This window comes from Cydia splendana, chromosome 14, assembly GCF_910591565.1.
Source record: "Cydia splendana chromosome 14, ilCydSple1.2, whole genome shotgun sequence".
Taxonomy (NCBI): domain Eukaryota; kingdom Metazoa; phylum Arthropoda; class Insecta; order Lepidoptera; family Tortricidae; genus Cydia; species Cydia splendana.
Genome location: NC_085973.1, coordinates 762,691 through 779,225, shown reverse-complemented (window position 1 = coordinate 779,225; position 16,535 = coordinate 762,691). Strand labels below are relative to the sequence as shown.

The window sequence follows — 16,535 nt, the reverse complement described above, 5'->3', positions numbered from 1 at the left end:
AAAAAAACTTTATTATATCGGAAAAAAACAGATATTTCTCTTGCTAAGTTTATGACAATTGTCACAAGAAACACTACAATTGTCACGAAATTCCGACATATAACTCATTACCTGTCAAGAATTACCTACAATTCTTCTAAATCTTGACAATTGTCAGAAACTTCGCAAAAGAAATATCTGTTTTTTTCCGATATAATAAAGTTTTTTTAAATAATACAATGATGGTGGCAAACAGGAATACGGCCCGCCCGATGGTAAGTGGTAACCGTAGTCCATGGATGCCTGTGACGTCAGCAACAGTGATTTTACAATTGTCGCACCTGTCACCGTGGTGAAATTGGGGCCAGCGGGCTTAGCAAGGTTATATCATATTGCGCGTGGAATCTACTGTCGTCTTTTAACGATAGTCGTATTTTTATCGTTTTGCTGAACATGGTTACGGGCTACGATAAGAATACCACGTCGATATCGTATAAAGTTATCCACTATCATTCGTAAGTGACCACGATTGTCTATGCCTAGAGTTTATGAAAAATCCATTTAATGCCTGGCTTTATTAAAATGTCGGACGTGTGTCGGACGATGTTTGAAAACGAATAGTTAGTTTTATTACTACACTTCCAAATTGAAAAATGTTTAAATGAGTGACAGCTTTATACAAATTGACTTACATTATAACATGCACGGATAATCGTGTTTTCTCAACTGACAATTCACTTGACATTGACAAGCATCGCGTACGCGCATGATTCAGTGAATTTAGTGAACATACAAACTAAGTCGAAGAAAAATACTGATTTGCTGTGTGAACTAAAGGAAATGCCACCCAAAATGTAAGTTTCTCTAATTTATTTATAGAAAAAGTTATAGTTCGTTTGATCATTAACTGGTTTTGTCATGAATATGTTTAATTTCAGACGATGCTTCGGCGCACAAGAAAATGCTAGCCAAATATATATAACTCAGCATCCCCTGTTCGCCTACACCTACAGGGAGATCCATGAGCCTCTCGGAAGCCAGAGATACAAAATGCAATGCTTCACATTGCACATAACTTCTAAGATCCAGAAGAAAGGATTGAAGATGTAAGTACACCTTTCCTAAACTAAAATCATGAAAATTTTCTGGTGCCTTTTAATATTATTGACACTTATTATCTATTTCTTCTCATTCTATCTATTATGTTCTACTAAGTGACAAAAGTTTGTTAAAAACCTGTTCTATCACTACTATAATTTCAGGAAGTTGATTTGGCAAAAATGATGTGTAAAAGTTACACTACAACACTACCTATGCATACATTTATTCACACTGCATAAAAAGTGCATACGCATTCTAACAAATATTAACATCCTTGAAACCCGTAGACCTCACTTTAAAAAAAAAAAATTTTTTTACTCTGTATATTCTAGAAGCTAGTTTTGTAGCAAGAATAAAAGTTTATTGACAAAGAAAAAGACACACTTTATGCCATAAATCTAAGACATAAAGATAAAATATTATTAATAAGTATTTAGTTTTTATGCCTGTTCCGGATGTGAACTCCCGTTCACTTAAACTTTAAGTCCTTCCTCTTTATAACCGTTTTATGTCTAATTGTTTTGCCGTTCAGGCAACCTATCTATGGAATGCACTCCCTCTACCTGTAAGACAAGCTCCAAGAAAATTTGTTTTTTGAGTAGTCATGCTCGGTAGTCATCTGCTAAATGTCTCGTCTAGTGTCTATCATCCCATATACATATTAGTACATTTATTTTTATAACATATATGTATGTTTATGTTAGTATGTATATCTAAGATATACCTATTGCATTTGCTTTTTGATTGGTTTTTGCACCAACCTTTAGTGTTTATATGTGACGTCCCACGGGTAAATGTACCTTATGGCGGTTGGCGCTTACTCTATTAACTATTAACGCCGCTCCAATATTATTGCGGCGCTATGCGACGTAAGCGCCAGCCGCCATAAGGTACCTTTTGCCGTGGAACGTCACATATTTGTTTCTATGGTTGACTAGTAGGTGGTAGATAATGCCTTTTGGCATTAAGTTCGCTATTTTTACGTAATTATATATGTTTGTGCAATAAAGTTTATAAAATAAATAAAGTAGCCATACCCACAAGTAACTTACAAATTCCCTGCAAGAGTTAGGCCGGCGCCCCACTGCTGCGCACGCTATGTGCAAGATAGGGAAAGCTGGAAGTTACTCCACCGACAAGTTACTTAGTAACTCTTAAGTTAATGATGATGATCTTCTTTTCCAGGGTCCGTCGGGCCTGGGCATTATGATCATCGAGGGGCGGCACACGGAAGCCGGCCGAGGAATCTTCGTCTCCGACTTACAAGAAGGCAGCGCTGCCGAACAGGTGACTGGCAATTGTAATTAAGTAATTGTCATAATATTTGGATAACCGACCTTTATCTTTCTTTTATTTGAGGGAAGATAAAATTCAGATAGATTGAGTGCGATATATATTGTAGAGCAGGGGCCCATTTCTCGGACGGTATTAGGCCGGAGCCCCACTGCTGCGCACGCTATGTACATGACCCACGTTCCTATACAAAATTTCGTGGGCTTGCCCACGGTTTGTATTAAAACGTGGGCCGTGGATGTAGCGTGCGCAGCAGTGGGGCGCCGGCCTTATTCAATACAAATAAATTGTATTAGTACCTATTCTACTAAGATTATAAAATAATATAATACCTACTAGTACAATATTCTTACTTATAATATGTAATATAGGAATACTAGGAACAGTTATGTTAGCACTAAAGCTGGCCATATACATTTGACAGCTAAGTTTGACCCACTTCCCGATTTCCAATTGAGATGAAATTTTGCATACTTACATAACAATATGTAAATCGGATGACAATTGCAATATTATGATGACATGGAGCCTATCTGATGATGGAGATATGAGGTGGCCATGGGAACACTGTGATAAAACAACGCAAACTAATTGTGCTTGGTGTTGTTAGAATGGACTCTGAGTCTGAGTCTGAGTCTTAGTGAGTATTAGTTGCCTGTTGAAAGAAAAGTACAGTCAGCGATAAAAGCTTATACCAAAAATGATATTTTTGCTAAAAACTTATTTATATTGTTAGGGCTTGGGAGTAGAAGCTGGTTTCTTTACTGCTGGCAGCTGGAATATTTTTTTTTGTGTTTGGTAAAATGGTTTATTGTACCTATACCTGACTATGGGAATGATTTTAGCAGCCTATGTAAGTGTGTGGGTATGTTTGTGTCGTATAGAATATCGTGGTACAGAACTACACTTGATACATAATACAACTTTAATAACGGATAAATAATTACTAGAACAAAATTCAATTTATTTTCAATCGATAATTCGGACAACTGTAACATAAAAATCCCCCTGGCTTAAAAACGAGAGCTTTCTAAAAGTGACATTAATTTCACATAATTTGGCAATGAACCGCTGTAAGTACTAGCCTGCGCCTGACCTCATCTAATATAATTTGTTTCTGTTTCAGTCATGACATATTGGAGGCTTGAAAGTGCACATACCCATACATTGGACGTTAAGCTCAACGAGACCATGCGATGCATCTCAGGCACTATCCGATCTACAACCGCCACTGGCTGCCGGCATTGAGTCACATTGCCCCTCCTCACATCCGACGACTCAAGGCGTTGAAGAGGGAGGCTGAGAATATCACGAATAACCCCACCCTGACCCTGTGCTACAGCTGGGAGCCTGAGCAGCTTTAATATTTCGGATAGGTGGATAGCGGAATGGTCAGCTTCGGCAGCTCGGTGTTGCTGTATATCTGACCCAACTAAAAAACCAAAAGGGTTTGACCTTCCTCGGAAAATCTGGTGCCGCCTGAGAACCGGACACTCATACCCTGGGCCTGTTGAGGACCTGAAGACCGTGACACCTGACTTGGTTGCTTAGCTTGGCAACCTCAAGGCTACACTCTGAATGCCACTTTATTGGAGACTGCCCTCGCTCCGAGACGTTCCTGGTACAAAAGCTGTTCATAGTAATCCAGCGATAAAGCTGCTGGCATGATGGGCACTTTCACACCGGGTACGGCAGTGAATGATTTGTTTGTACACCTACATTTAATGTGTAAATAAACTTTGTTTAATTTTTTGGCAATAGTTGTTTTATTTACGCATTTATAATATTCTCTCTAGCACAGAGCCGAAATTGTTAACTTATCTATAGAGTTTAGTAAACAAAAAAAGACTTGACAACACCACAAGTGACGAGAATTGTCATTCTTGTATCTACCTAAATGGAATTTAACATAGTTTTTAATATTCAACATTAGTTATTGGCGTATTCAGTCTGACCGCAGTTATAGTCACTAAAGTAGACTTATTAGCATAATAGAGCATTTAGGAATATTTTTATTTGACCTTTTGACCGCCAGACTCACTAGACGTGTCGTTAAGACGCGCCTTTTCATGCAAACGTAGTCCACATTTTTCTCTCTGGAGAATAACATTAAATATTTTGATACAATTTGTTGTATATCATATCAACATCAACTACAGCCATGCCCCTACATTTGTTCTTTTTTTTATTTTATTTTAATTATTATAAGAGTTAGGAGCATTTAAAAATTTGTATGAAATCTGTCTTCCGCTCCTAATTTTTACAATAATCAAAAATTCGAACGTAGGGGCATAGCTTTATGGTTAATATACATTAAATTATGTAAAAATATTTTCCATAATGTCAATATCCAGAGAGGAAAATGAGGACTACGTTTGTATGGAGAAGCGGAAGCGGCCATCTCCCTTTCCTCTTAAGTAAGAACGTGCCTAAAATGTTTTTATTACCTATGCTTTCATTGTACTATACTGCATATGAGTCGGATTTTACGTTTAGAAGCTATATATCACAAATTTTGTACGCATAAGGCTAAAATGAAAAATAAGAATAAATGACACCTACATTGAAGCATGCCCGGGAATGGTGTTCTGTGTGAAGATTATCCGTCTTGAATGTTTACTAGTCTCTACTTGTATAGAAATATAGGTAAATTAGGTAGGTATTTGTGTGATAGTAAAACATAGTAATAGGCGAAATATGTATTTATTAAGCTTATTAAGAGCCGGTTTTGTGTATGCTTGCATGCTTAGGAAGTTTTTTAGGAGCGTCTTCTCTAATTTTTCCCTTGATCCACGAGACGTTTTCTGGAAGAAAAAGAAGGAAATAAGTAAAAGTAGGTTCATGTGGCAGCGATGGAGTAAGTATTTTCACATGAGTGCAGTCTAGTGCACTCAAGATATATACTAAACAATCGCCAGGAATAATATCCATTAAACAAGGCAGCACATTAGAACTAGGTGCCTTAGTTAAACCTAATAAGTATTGCATTCCCAGATTATATATGCCAGAGATAACTACTTATCATACATAACTATCAAACAATAGGTAGGTACATATCTCAATGCACAATACAGCCGCACTCATACTTATTCAAAAAAGTAAAAGTTACTAAGACATTCCTTGTGGAAAGTCACAGTTTAATACTTAATTCAGTAAGTCAAAAGAACTTACCTTCTGTTTACAGCATCTACAAACTGCTTGAGGTTCAGGCTTACAGTAGTGTGGCCAATCCAGTCAGTAGTGCTCCAATGGACAAGCCATGATCTTGACTAGTCCCACGTTGGTAGTTGCCATCAGCTAGCAGGTGTAACTGTTACACACCAGCAGCTGCTGCTGCTGCTGGTGGTGTAGGTGTGCTGCTGGTGTGGTGTATACTGTTAGAACCTAAAACAAATAAGTACCTAATTAAAGTACCGGCCAATAATATATCACCTCCATGCTTTTACGGTATAACTTTTTTTATATTTGTGAGTGACTTCCACAGCTTTAGGTAGTTTAGTAGTAAGGTAAATGTACGCTCCACCGAACGCTCAAAATCCGTCCGTATCACCGAATTTCTTCTATTTTAGGCTATAAGTCGATTACCTACAGCTGATATTTAGTTGCGTATTTTTTTTCCACGAGCTAAATACCTATCCCTTCCATTATGCCCCAGAGTCGGCCAATTTGTGCCGCAGTTGGGACGTGGCAACTGATCGAAACGGATCATCGCTGCCGATTGTCACTTTGTATGGGCAACCTTAAAGAAATCAGTAAGAAGTTGCGTATATTTCTTAAGGTCATAAAACCTTTTAATTTTATTTCTGTGTTCCAAAGTATGGTTTTACAGTGTGATTACTTAATTAGTTTGTGTATTTTAGTAAATTTAATTAATTTAGTGCAGTCATATTATCAGAAATTAAGTTTAATGTGAGTTCGGTGATGAGTACACCGACATTTTGACTAGAAGGTATTATCGAACAGCGTCCGGAATCAGGGAAAGCGTATGTTTTTGAAATTATTTTTCTGGTGGTTGATTACGAACTATTTAGATTAACTACCTAATTTCACAAATAAATTAATGTATTTGTAATTTTATGAGCAATTGCCGAACAACAATAACCTATATAGATTATTATAAAATTGCGTTTGAAATGTTCATGTTTTACGACTTTTTGGCATCAAAATAAGGTTTTTGGCAAGACTGTTATCAAACAATAATTTTAGATATCTTACGTCAGTATTAGCAAGAACTTTATACGGGTACGGTTTTGTAATGGATTCAAGTATTAAATTTAATGATAGATTTGTAGCTATACCATATTGATTACGATTTAAATACTATTTTCAAAATCTGTTCGCGAAATAAGTTCCACATATTTTCCATGGTTCGTTCACCGAACGGCCGTTCGGTGAATGGTACCCATGGTCTCTGCTACCGAACTCATGTTGCGTTGGCCATGTTTCTATTCAACGTTCATTAGAATATCATCCTTATTACGATAACGGCTAGGTCGATATTTATATGTTTCTTTTTTGTGACTATGATTTCAATGCCAGCGCTTCTCAAACTTTAGACATACTTACTGGACGCCTGATAATAGTCTCCGATTGTGGACAAAAAAACTCAATAAGATAATAAAAATAATACAGCAATAATATTTTATACAGGATGGTCCAAAACTTGATGTCCAAAATTTTTTTTGGACCCTCTCGTGGAGTGGGCGATTGTGACTTTATAAACTTTTAACTTTTGTTATGATATTCCGGGGTTCCCATACAGGGTGCCTAAAAAATAACTGCATTCCCATTGTCAGCGAGGTTTTGGGATTATACCGAGCAACTTTTACTATGGGACCAACCCCGAAATCGCGAAAAAAAATTTACCCTTCCATAGAAAATGGACCAATTAAAATGTATGAAACAGCCAAATTTTTTTTATACATATACGTACATGTTTTATAATTGTTGCATACCTACCTATTTGGTACGACTTATTTTTCAATAAAAAAAGACACGTCAAGATCGCTTACCGTCTTTCTAATGCTAAAAAACAAAGTATAGTAGGGATTTAATACTGAACTACTAAAGTTTGAGCACCACTCAACACCATATTTTCATACAATTATTTCCTAGTTCGGTAATGCGGCCTCCCTATTCGGTATAATGAGCAAATCACGTTTCTTAGTTCGGTAAATGGTACAATCAAGGAAACCGGAAAAAATTACTTTAAAAATGTTTTTAATATACGTGCAATCATTTCAGTAATTTATAGGTATGTTTAAATGAGGACAAATTTACCTGTGTTTCTATTATAGTAGTGAACATATGCGTATGAAAATACCAGAGCTAATTAAAAAAAGAAACGTGCTTTCTGGTCTTAAGCGTTCGGTGGAGCGTACATTTACCTTATTCCTTGTCCAGCGATGAGAAAAATTGGTCTATGTAATGACTTTTTCATAGAGGTTTTTTGTTTTAATGTATGGTCAACTTCATTATTTTTAAAGAGCTTTTTTAGTAATATGCTGAGTCTCTTATTGTAGTTCACAGTATTTCAGTATTCATAATATCTTATACCTTTAAACGAGCAATTCTTGTATATTTATTTATTTATATGTATATATATTTCGGGGATATCGGAAACGGCTCCAACGATTTCGATGAAATTTGCTATATGGGGGTTTTCGGGGGCGAAAAATCAATTTAGCTAGGTCTCATCTCTGGAAAAACACGCATTTTTGAGTTTTTATATGTTTTCCGAGCAAAGCTCGGTCTCTCAGATATTATTTATATAAAATGACTAGTAAAATATGAAATCTACAAACTAACCTACTACAAGTTCATACAAAAACACACAAAGGTGATATGTTATTGACCGGTACTGTAAATCTAATTTTGTCAAGTAGATTTTCCCCCTTAGGTTCGGAGGTTAGGATATGAATGTTGAAGTAAATAGTAGCTTAAGTAACCTCTGTTAGTAGGTTAGTAGCATAAGTAAGAGATTGTACAACAGATATCTTAACATACTAACTTTTACATATAATAATGAGGCCGGTACCTAGTATTGAAGAGTTTAGTAGCATTGTCATTAAGACGTCTGTTTTACATAGAATCAATGATTTCAAATATAATAGGGTCTATGCATAGAATACATATTAACTTTATAAGAAACACTGCAATTTTATAGCTTTACCTTTGAGATGTTTTGGTAGGTAACCCATCACCGTTTTGAAGCTCGGCGTTAAATTCGGCACATAAGTAAATGCACTGCACACTCCTTACGCACTCTGTAAATATGCCGAAACTCTTCGTCCGTCATATCAAATGGGCTGCAAGTGTTTCTTAAAGCTGTTTACGATATTTTTCTTCAACAGCAGCCGCGAGTAGGAATAATAAAATTTGACTTCCCTGCGAAGAAAATATTGACAATATTATATACAGCGGAACATTGTAACTAATAACTCTCAATATAATCATAGAAAAACTGATATTTACCTGTAATTTATACCTTAAAATATGATTATTCACTACTTTTGCTTTCACGACAAGGCTTATCGTCATCTAAGAAGCACGTAGTTAAAATTAACTAAGTTGAACTGTCAAAATGGGACAATCTGTCAAATTATCCACATCTTATCCAACGACCATGTTATGCAAATTGTCTTCTATCATCTACCGCTGTCAAATGTGGATAACTCCATATATCGTCTGCAACCATAGTATGGACGATAAAACCGACGATAACGGCCGTTTTATCCACACCTATTGCGTGATAACTACCTTGTCGTACAACCTTGCTAAGCCCGCAGGTTTATAAAGATGCTTGGTTTAAAACAGAAAAGCAATTTGAAACTTATTGTGTTGATAGTTGTTAAGTTTTTAAAGTCCCGCTTTGTTATTATAATATGTGACTTAAATTCTTCACACAGTTAACGAGTTTAAAAACAAAATGCAATTTCAAACTTTGCAAGTTTTAACTTGTTTGAGGGTTGGGCGTTATGAACAAAATGTGTGGAGTTTAATTCAAAGTAGGGTCAAGTGGGATAATGCTGCGACATTTGGAGAATGAGCTACAAATACATTTACATTTAGTATACAAACAGCAACACTCCTAACTGTACATTGGTGGACTTTATTACAAGAGGCATAAGGTCCACCGATGTACAGTTAACAGTGTGCGCGATGGTATGGACGGACGCAACGGCTTCGTAGATACTAAAATAATATTTAAAGGTCAAAAACTTTTTTAGTATGAGTTAAGGTGAAGTGTGCGACCTTCCTTTTGCCACCATAAAAACTTTTAGTATCTTTATTCTTGCACAGAATTTTTGAGAATGAGAAAAAGAAAGAGGCTTGAATTGAGGATTTTTTTCAGCCTTGCCCGTTGAAGGGTAAAGCGTAGTTTGTGTCGCTTTTACTTTTACTGTCCTTTGATTGTTGCGCGTATAAAACTCAAGAGAAGGCTAAATAATTCTGGTAGGTACATGACAAGGGATTGGAAAGTGTTGCGAAAAGGGACAGCGGATGAAAAGCTACATGAATCAAATAAATAAACGGATATACGTAGAGTCGTACTGAAACCTGAATTACAAAGAGATAAAATAGACTGGAAAGTACTCCACCGACACGACAAGAGATTCTTTTATTTATTTTATCTGTGGATCATGATCGATCAGCCAACTTTTTGAATTTTATTCGAAAATAGCACACATATTACATTCAAATACGTTTTATATTTCCCAATGATTGTTATCTTCGCTAGGCCCTTAGTTGTCCTGAGCTTTCTACTCGTCAGGACTTTCTTTGCGTTCAGAATAATCCAGAGTACTCGGTACTCGGACCGGGCCTTATCGCGGCGCGCACGCGGCAAATTGTTTCCATTTCTATTTGCCTCGTCCTCAGCTGTTGTTGCAAACACCTGCAGAACTATTGGTGATAGTGTTTTTTTTGTTTGATCAATCTGTATCGATGTGCGAAATCTATATTATTGCAGTCTACATTTTCCTCCGCTCCTGAAGTAATTTCGTTCTCTATGTCCCTTAACATAGTCCTGTTTCTATGACGAATTCGTTCAGCATACACGCGATTCATATTAAGAATAACCCTGTTGCACCCTAATAAATAGGTATATAAAGTTGTTATACAAATCTAGGGTTCACGCTACTTTGGATGACCTAAGACCTTGACTTGCTCTCACAAATGGAATAGCTTGGCCTGGACACAATTCAGGATTTTCCTGGGAAATAGGTTTGGAAGGAAAATATTATGTTTTCCTGCACAAGTGCGGGACATTGAGGGATTTGTGGGAATGTGGATGCATCGTATTTTTAACGTGTATGTCAGTGAGGTGTTTTCTTTTAATTTTAAAAGTGTCACTGAAAAATGTACGGGATGCGGGAGCGGGATTTATAAAGTATATTAACTTTTAGGAGACTTTCTGCAATGTGCTCAAATCAACCACGATCAAAAGCTGAAGAAATAAAACCAACAACAAATAAACAATTGGCCCAAATCTCTTATTGACTCTTGATGTGTTAGCTTCGAAAAAATTCATTCATAGCATAAGTTTTTTCACCACATCAGCTCGGAAAGGCTTATTTTGCACTTCAAAAACTGATAGCTAAGTTGCATTTTATTCACATGTGAGGCAAAGTAATCAAATGCAAATTTTGTGTTGTTTTCTTATGTTTGCTGGTAGAATTGATTTTACATGATGATTTTGGATGATAAATATTTAATAACATTCATTTGGATTTGATTTTGTTTGATATTTTACATTTAATATTTGCTTCGGGTTGGTGTGGTGAAAAATTTTGTGTTTCACTCGGGGGCAAATTTTGTTTAACTCTCGTGCTTTGAAACCCTCGCAACGCTCAAGATTCCATTTTTCGAACCACTCGCTACGCTCGTGGTTCAATTTTGAGATCTTTCGCTTGCTCGGGTATCAATATTAGCACGAGCGGTTAAACAACAACTTTGCCCCTTGTAAAACAAATAACTATTTCTACGCTGTTTGGATCATCCGGCAAGATGGAAAGGCCTGTGATGCTGAATGTTAAAAATTGGTCTTAAAATCTGAAATTTATTGGGTTTACATCATGACCATATTAGGAAGATCAATAAAATAAGGCCTTTAAAACATTAATACATTTATTAAAGTACACTTTGTATAAGAATATGGCATCACAGAGAAAAAATACTTTCAGCACCTCAATTTTCTTACCAATACTTAAAAGAACTTACCTAATGATAACATTACGAAAATTTTCCTACACTTCATTGGTACTGCCCGAAAATAGATTGGGCGAATTTACCAAAGTACTGGATTGGGGGGAAGTGGGGAGCGGCGGCCTGGTAGGCTGGAGGTTGTGCCTGGTAAGCCTGGGCCTGGTAAGGGACCACTACAGGTCCTTGGCGGATGAAGATCTGCCGCGGTTTGGTTTGGATAGGGATGAGGTTTTGAGATTCAGGTTTGATTTGCCGAACGGGTAGTTGTTGGACTTGGTATTGGGGCTGAGGTTGGTACTGGATAACTTGAAGTTGAGGTTGAGGTTGGTATTGAAGTTGTTGTTGAGATTGTTGCTGCTGCTGATATTGTTGAGGCTGAGGTTGATATTGAATTTGTTGTTGAGGATGCTGCTGTTGTTCAGCTTGTTGTTGCTGATATTGTTGCTGTTGTAATTGCTGTTGTGGTTGTTGTTGTTGTGATTGGTATTGGAGTTGTTGAGGTTGAACGTAGTTTGCGGCAGGGGCTCCTACTGAGAAACTGGCGTAGCTGACGGCTCCTTGAGGTTGTGCATTGTAGTTCTGGAAGGAATAACAAGATATTTGAATCATATTAAATTATAGTCTTTCCCATCACGGAACAATGGTGTTCCGGACCTTTGGGAGGCGTGCGCGGAGCCGAAGCCAACACGTAGAGGTCCTTTTGACACTTTAATGAAATGTAAGGGGTACACCGAGCGGAGGCTACCCTTGCCCGTGTCATGGGACGCACGCAGAGGCAGCACCCGCGAGGGTGTAAGGACTATTGAGAGTTGATGGAATCTAAAATGAACTAGGTTATTGGGTGAAAGCGATGGACTAAGAACTGAGCTATGGGGTAAAAAACCGGACGCCTGCCTAATAAAACGGTATGCAATTTTATTTCCGGCAGACGGTGACTCGCCCTCACAAGATGGGCCCCCACAAAAAGCGACATCTAGGATGGCTCAAGGGCAACACCGGTGTGAGCGGCTCAGGGGTGTCGAGAGGTGTGCGCCGCTTTCTACCCAGTGGCTGTTAACAGCCACTGTGCCAACTCGCGTCTTATGCATATTTCACTTCCACCCCTGGAGCTTATAGCTCTGACGACTCCACTCTGGCCGGCCGGCTAAGGCAAGCCAGAGGCAGAGAATCCTGTCCCATCCACCCTCCTTGCGGGTAACAGAACTCTCCAGGAGCACTCGGGTACGTGAGGTCGCTAATCCCCAACAGCTCGCCACAAGCTGCCCTGCGTTGACTGATTGCACTGGTAAAACCAGTGCAAATTATAGTTATTATTAGAGAGGTATGTGCAATGTGCACCACATGACGCCCACAATTTCACATTGGCCTGGACTTTTGATAGAAAGTTTCTTTTGTACAAGAAAAAAAAAAAAAAAAAAAAGAGATTTTTGTTTTGTTTTTTTGTTTGTTTTGATTGTTTTGTATTTTGTTTTTTTTTGTAGTTTTTGTGTTGTTTTTGTTTCTTTTGTGTTTTTTGTTGTTTCTACAATATTCTCTGATCTCCTCCAAAGAGAATAAATACATACCTGTTGTTGTAGTGGTTGTGGCTTAGCCCTCTCCTCCGCTGCCTTCACAGCTTCAGGTTGTCCGGTCTTCAGCTCTCTCTGGGCTGGTCTTTGATGTTGCTCCTCACTTATGCCTCCATCAGCGTAAGTGATTCCAGGCTGAGCTTGTACCAGTTGGATGAGAGGCGGCTGGTATCCTTGGTTCTGGTATTGAGAGGCTGGGGCCTGCTGTAATTAATAATTTATACTTAAATTTTGATATATATAGGTTGTACATTTTAATAATAAAGTAGTACTAGGGTGATTAAACGTTCAGACTAATATCAAACAATAGACGCATCCAAGAAACAATCGGGATTTTAAGTTACACAGACAACCTTGATAGTGCAACATGGCGTCATATTATGTTTCGTGGTAGCTAAATGGTCAAACGTGAAATTTTGACAACCTGAGCAACCGAACAGTACACCGGGCATGTACAGGGCCGTACAACGAAATCTACCTACTTCAGCTGCCAAAGCACGTTTTTTTCGTTAATAACACATTGTTTGAAAAAAAGACTAAACATTAATCGCAACAAGATCCACTATGCCGAAAAAAACATGTATATGATTTGAAAAAAAAAAAATGCAATTACCTGGTATTGAATCGGCTGATTAAAGGCTTGCTGATAAACAGGGAACTGTTGAATAGGCTGAGGCTGATACACAATCGGCTGCGGCGCCAACTGTTGAGGATACGGTTGGTAGTTGACCGTCAGCCGAGCGATGGCCTGCTTGGGGTTGGGCAGCTTCGGGTTGTACTCTTGCAGGATGGCGTTCTGTTGGGGCTGGTAGGTGATCTTGTGCTCGGAGTACGCCAGTTGGGATGGTATTGGGGCTGATATCTCGTATGTTGTGGGTGATGACAGCTGAAAAAGAAAATTATGTAACAAAACCTGACCATTTTCATTTATTCTTTCATTAATTGCTACGAATTTATTGCATGATCATAACCACCTATCATCACTGTCTAAGCTAACCCTGAAAATGTAGATATACTTTCCAAAATATTCTCCCAATGCCAGAATATTTCTCAGAAGTGTCTCAATTCATTTAACATAAACATAAAACGATCAATTTTTGAGATCCTTCTTAAGCGACGGTAAAAAGATTCCACGTAGTTCCCAAAAGATTTTCAGGTTTGGCACACCATTTCTCATTTCTATTTGCATAGCTAAATCAATAAAAAGCTCTAAAAATAAACGATGAAAACATTTTACGTTTCAGTTTGCACAAAACCCTATTCAGACGAAGTGGCCGTGAAAATTCCATTTAGTTTATGACTACTCATTTCAGGATAAGGACCACCTATAAACACTAAGTTTACATGCGCTCTAGATAGTTTCAGCATCATTGTTGCTTTCATTAATTTTCCCTATTTTGTCTTTAGTATCGGACCTTACCCTCTACTTCATACGAAGCCATAATTATGTATATGGCAGTTATAATATTGAACTCTATTGGCATCTATTAAAGTTAAAATTTAAACAAATAATGTTTTATGACATGCACTAGAGGGTTAAGTATCAGCACCAGAGTAGAAGTCACAAAACAACATGTCATGTAATGACAAATAAATGATAAATTGTTCTTGTATCGTACTGCAAAGTGTCTTCAATGGATTTGGACAACTTACGTTTACTCATTACTTAATTCATTCACTACCATTTTTGCAATCTATACTCCGTAGTTGTATGTTGTTCCTACCTCAACTCTCCAGTCAATACATATACATATACCTATATTATTTAGAAATATTATGGGTTTAGTAGCTAATGGTGTCTGATGTCTTGAAGTATCCTTTGAAACTACGTAAGCAGTCTAATAGACTTGAGAATTTTAGTCTTTTGGTATTTTATTAAGAGAAAATAGGTTTATAATTGACGGACGAACCCACAGAGCGTCTCCGTTTCCTTACGTCCGGTTGTTCTCTGCAGAACCGATGGTCGACTTTATGCCATTGAAATGACGTCCACGAAGGTTCCCCTATCTTTGGCATAATTTTTTTTGTAATAATTCTATTGTGCATAATAACTTTAGGCATAATATACTGTTAGCATAAACTCACTTGGTATGGATTGTTGCGCATACGTACTCTACGCATAATTTTTATTGATCGAAGTGTCTATTGGCATAATTTTAATGTCCGAATCGAGACCTGGTATCTGTTTCATTCCGCATAATTTTATTTGTAATAATTTATTTTTGCATAATTCGCCATTAAGCATAAAGTACTACAAGCATAAAATCTTATGGCAGAGAAATGTTTTGCATACTTGCAAGAATCATATACATATGTTGTAGGCCCAATATTTTTTCGCGAAAATTAATTCGCCGAATGTTTCGCGATTCGAGGCTATTATTTCTCATAATTTCATTTCGCCGAATAACAACAGTTTGTTTTCATGGGGTCGCAGTTCTAACCTAACCCACTTTTCTGGCAATAGTTCGTTTTCTTGGGGGTCGCAGTTCTAACCTAACCTAACCCACTTTTCCGGCAACAGTTTGTTTTCGTGGGGTCGCAGTTCTAACCTAACCTAACCCACTTTTCTGGCATCAGTTTGTTTTCGTGGGGTCGCAGTTCTAACCTAACCTAACCCACTTTTCTGGCAACAGTTTGTTTTCGTGGGGCCGCAGTTCTAACCTAACCTAACCCACTTTTCTGGCAACAGTTTGTTTTCGTGGGGTCGCAGTTCTAACCTAACCTAACCCACTTTTCTGGCAACAGTTTGTTTTTGTGGGGTCACAGTTCTAACCTAACCTAACCCACTTTTCAGGCAACAGTTTGTTTTCGTGGTTGCAGTTCTAACCTAACCTAAACCACTTTTCTGGCAACAGTTTGTTTTCGTGGGGTCGCAGTTCTAACCTAACCTAACCCACTTTTCTGGCAACAGTTTGTTTTCGTGGGGCCGCAGTTCTAACCTAACCTAACCCACTTTTCTGGCAACAGTTTGTTTTCGTGGGGTCGCAGTTCTAACCTAACCTAACCCACTTTTCTGGCAACAGTTTGTTTTTGTGGGGTCACAGTTCTAACCTAACCTAACCCACTTTTCAGGCAACAGTTTGTTTTCGTGGTTGCAGTTCTAACCTAACCTAAACCACTTTTCTGGCAACAGTTTGTTTTCGTGGGGTCGCAGTTCTAACCTAACCTAACCCACTTTTCTGGCAACAGTTTGTTTTCGTGGGGTCGCAGTTCTAACCTAACCTAACCCACTTTTCTGGCAACAGTTTGTTTTCGTGGGGCCGCAGTTCTAACCTAACCTAACCCACTTTTCTGGCAACAGTGTGTTTTCGTGGGGTCGCAGTTCTAACCTAACCTAACCCACTTTTCTGGCAACAGTTTGTTTTTGTGGGGTCACAGTTCTAACCT

The 16,535-nt window shown here is 37.9% G+C and overlaps 1 protein-coding gene and 2 long non-coding RNA genes across 5 annotated transcripts in view; 1 reads left to right on the top strand and 2 right to left on the bottom strand.

Moving 5' to 3' along the window:
• Positions 1-400: 400 nt before the first annotated feature.
• LOC134796826 (uncharacterized) lies at positions 401-3,754 on the top strand. 2 transcript variants are annotated; one of them, XR_010145008.1, is made up of 4 exons: positions 401-833; positions 918-1,085; positions 2,266-2,367; positions 3,500-3,754. It is a non-coding gene; the product is annotated as an uncharacterized LOC134796826 (long non-coding RNA). The 2 variants fall into 2 exon arrangements; XR_010145007.1 differs by having other exon boundaries at positions 401-1,085.
• A 905-nt stretch (positions 3,755-4,659) lies between these two features.
• LOC134796825 (uncharacterized) lies at positions 4,660-9,133 on the bottom strand. 2 transcript variants are annotated; one of them, XR_010145006.1, is made up of 4 exons: positions 8,848-9,133; positions 8,546-8,760; positions 5,545-5,757; positions 4,660-5,177 (listed from the first exon to the last, which is right to left on the bottom strand). It is a non-coding gene; the product is annotated as an uncharacterized LOC134796825 (long non-coding RNA). The 2 variants fall into 2 exon arrangements; XR_010145005.1 differs by having other exon boundaries at positions 8,546-9,133.
• Positions 9,134-11,628: 2,495 nt separating this feature from the next.
• The window catches only part of LOC134796973 (putative mediator of RNA polymerase II transcription subunit 26), a 61,803-nt gene continuing 56,896 nt past the window's right edge, over positions 11,629-16,535 (bottom strand). The window contains exons 5-7 of the mRNA XM_063769166.1: positions 13,762-14,034; positions 13,146-13,352; positions 11,629-12,159 (exon numbers count right to left, since the gene is read on the bottom strand). Of these exons, the coding sequence (XP_063625236.1) occupies positions 11,629-12,159; positions 13,146-13,352; positions 13,762-14,034 (1,011 nt within the window). The remainder of the gene's footprint in view (positions 12,160-13,145; positions 13,353-13,761; positions 14,035-16,535) is intronic.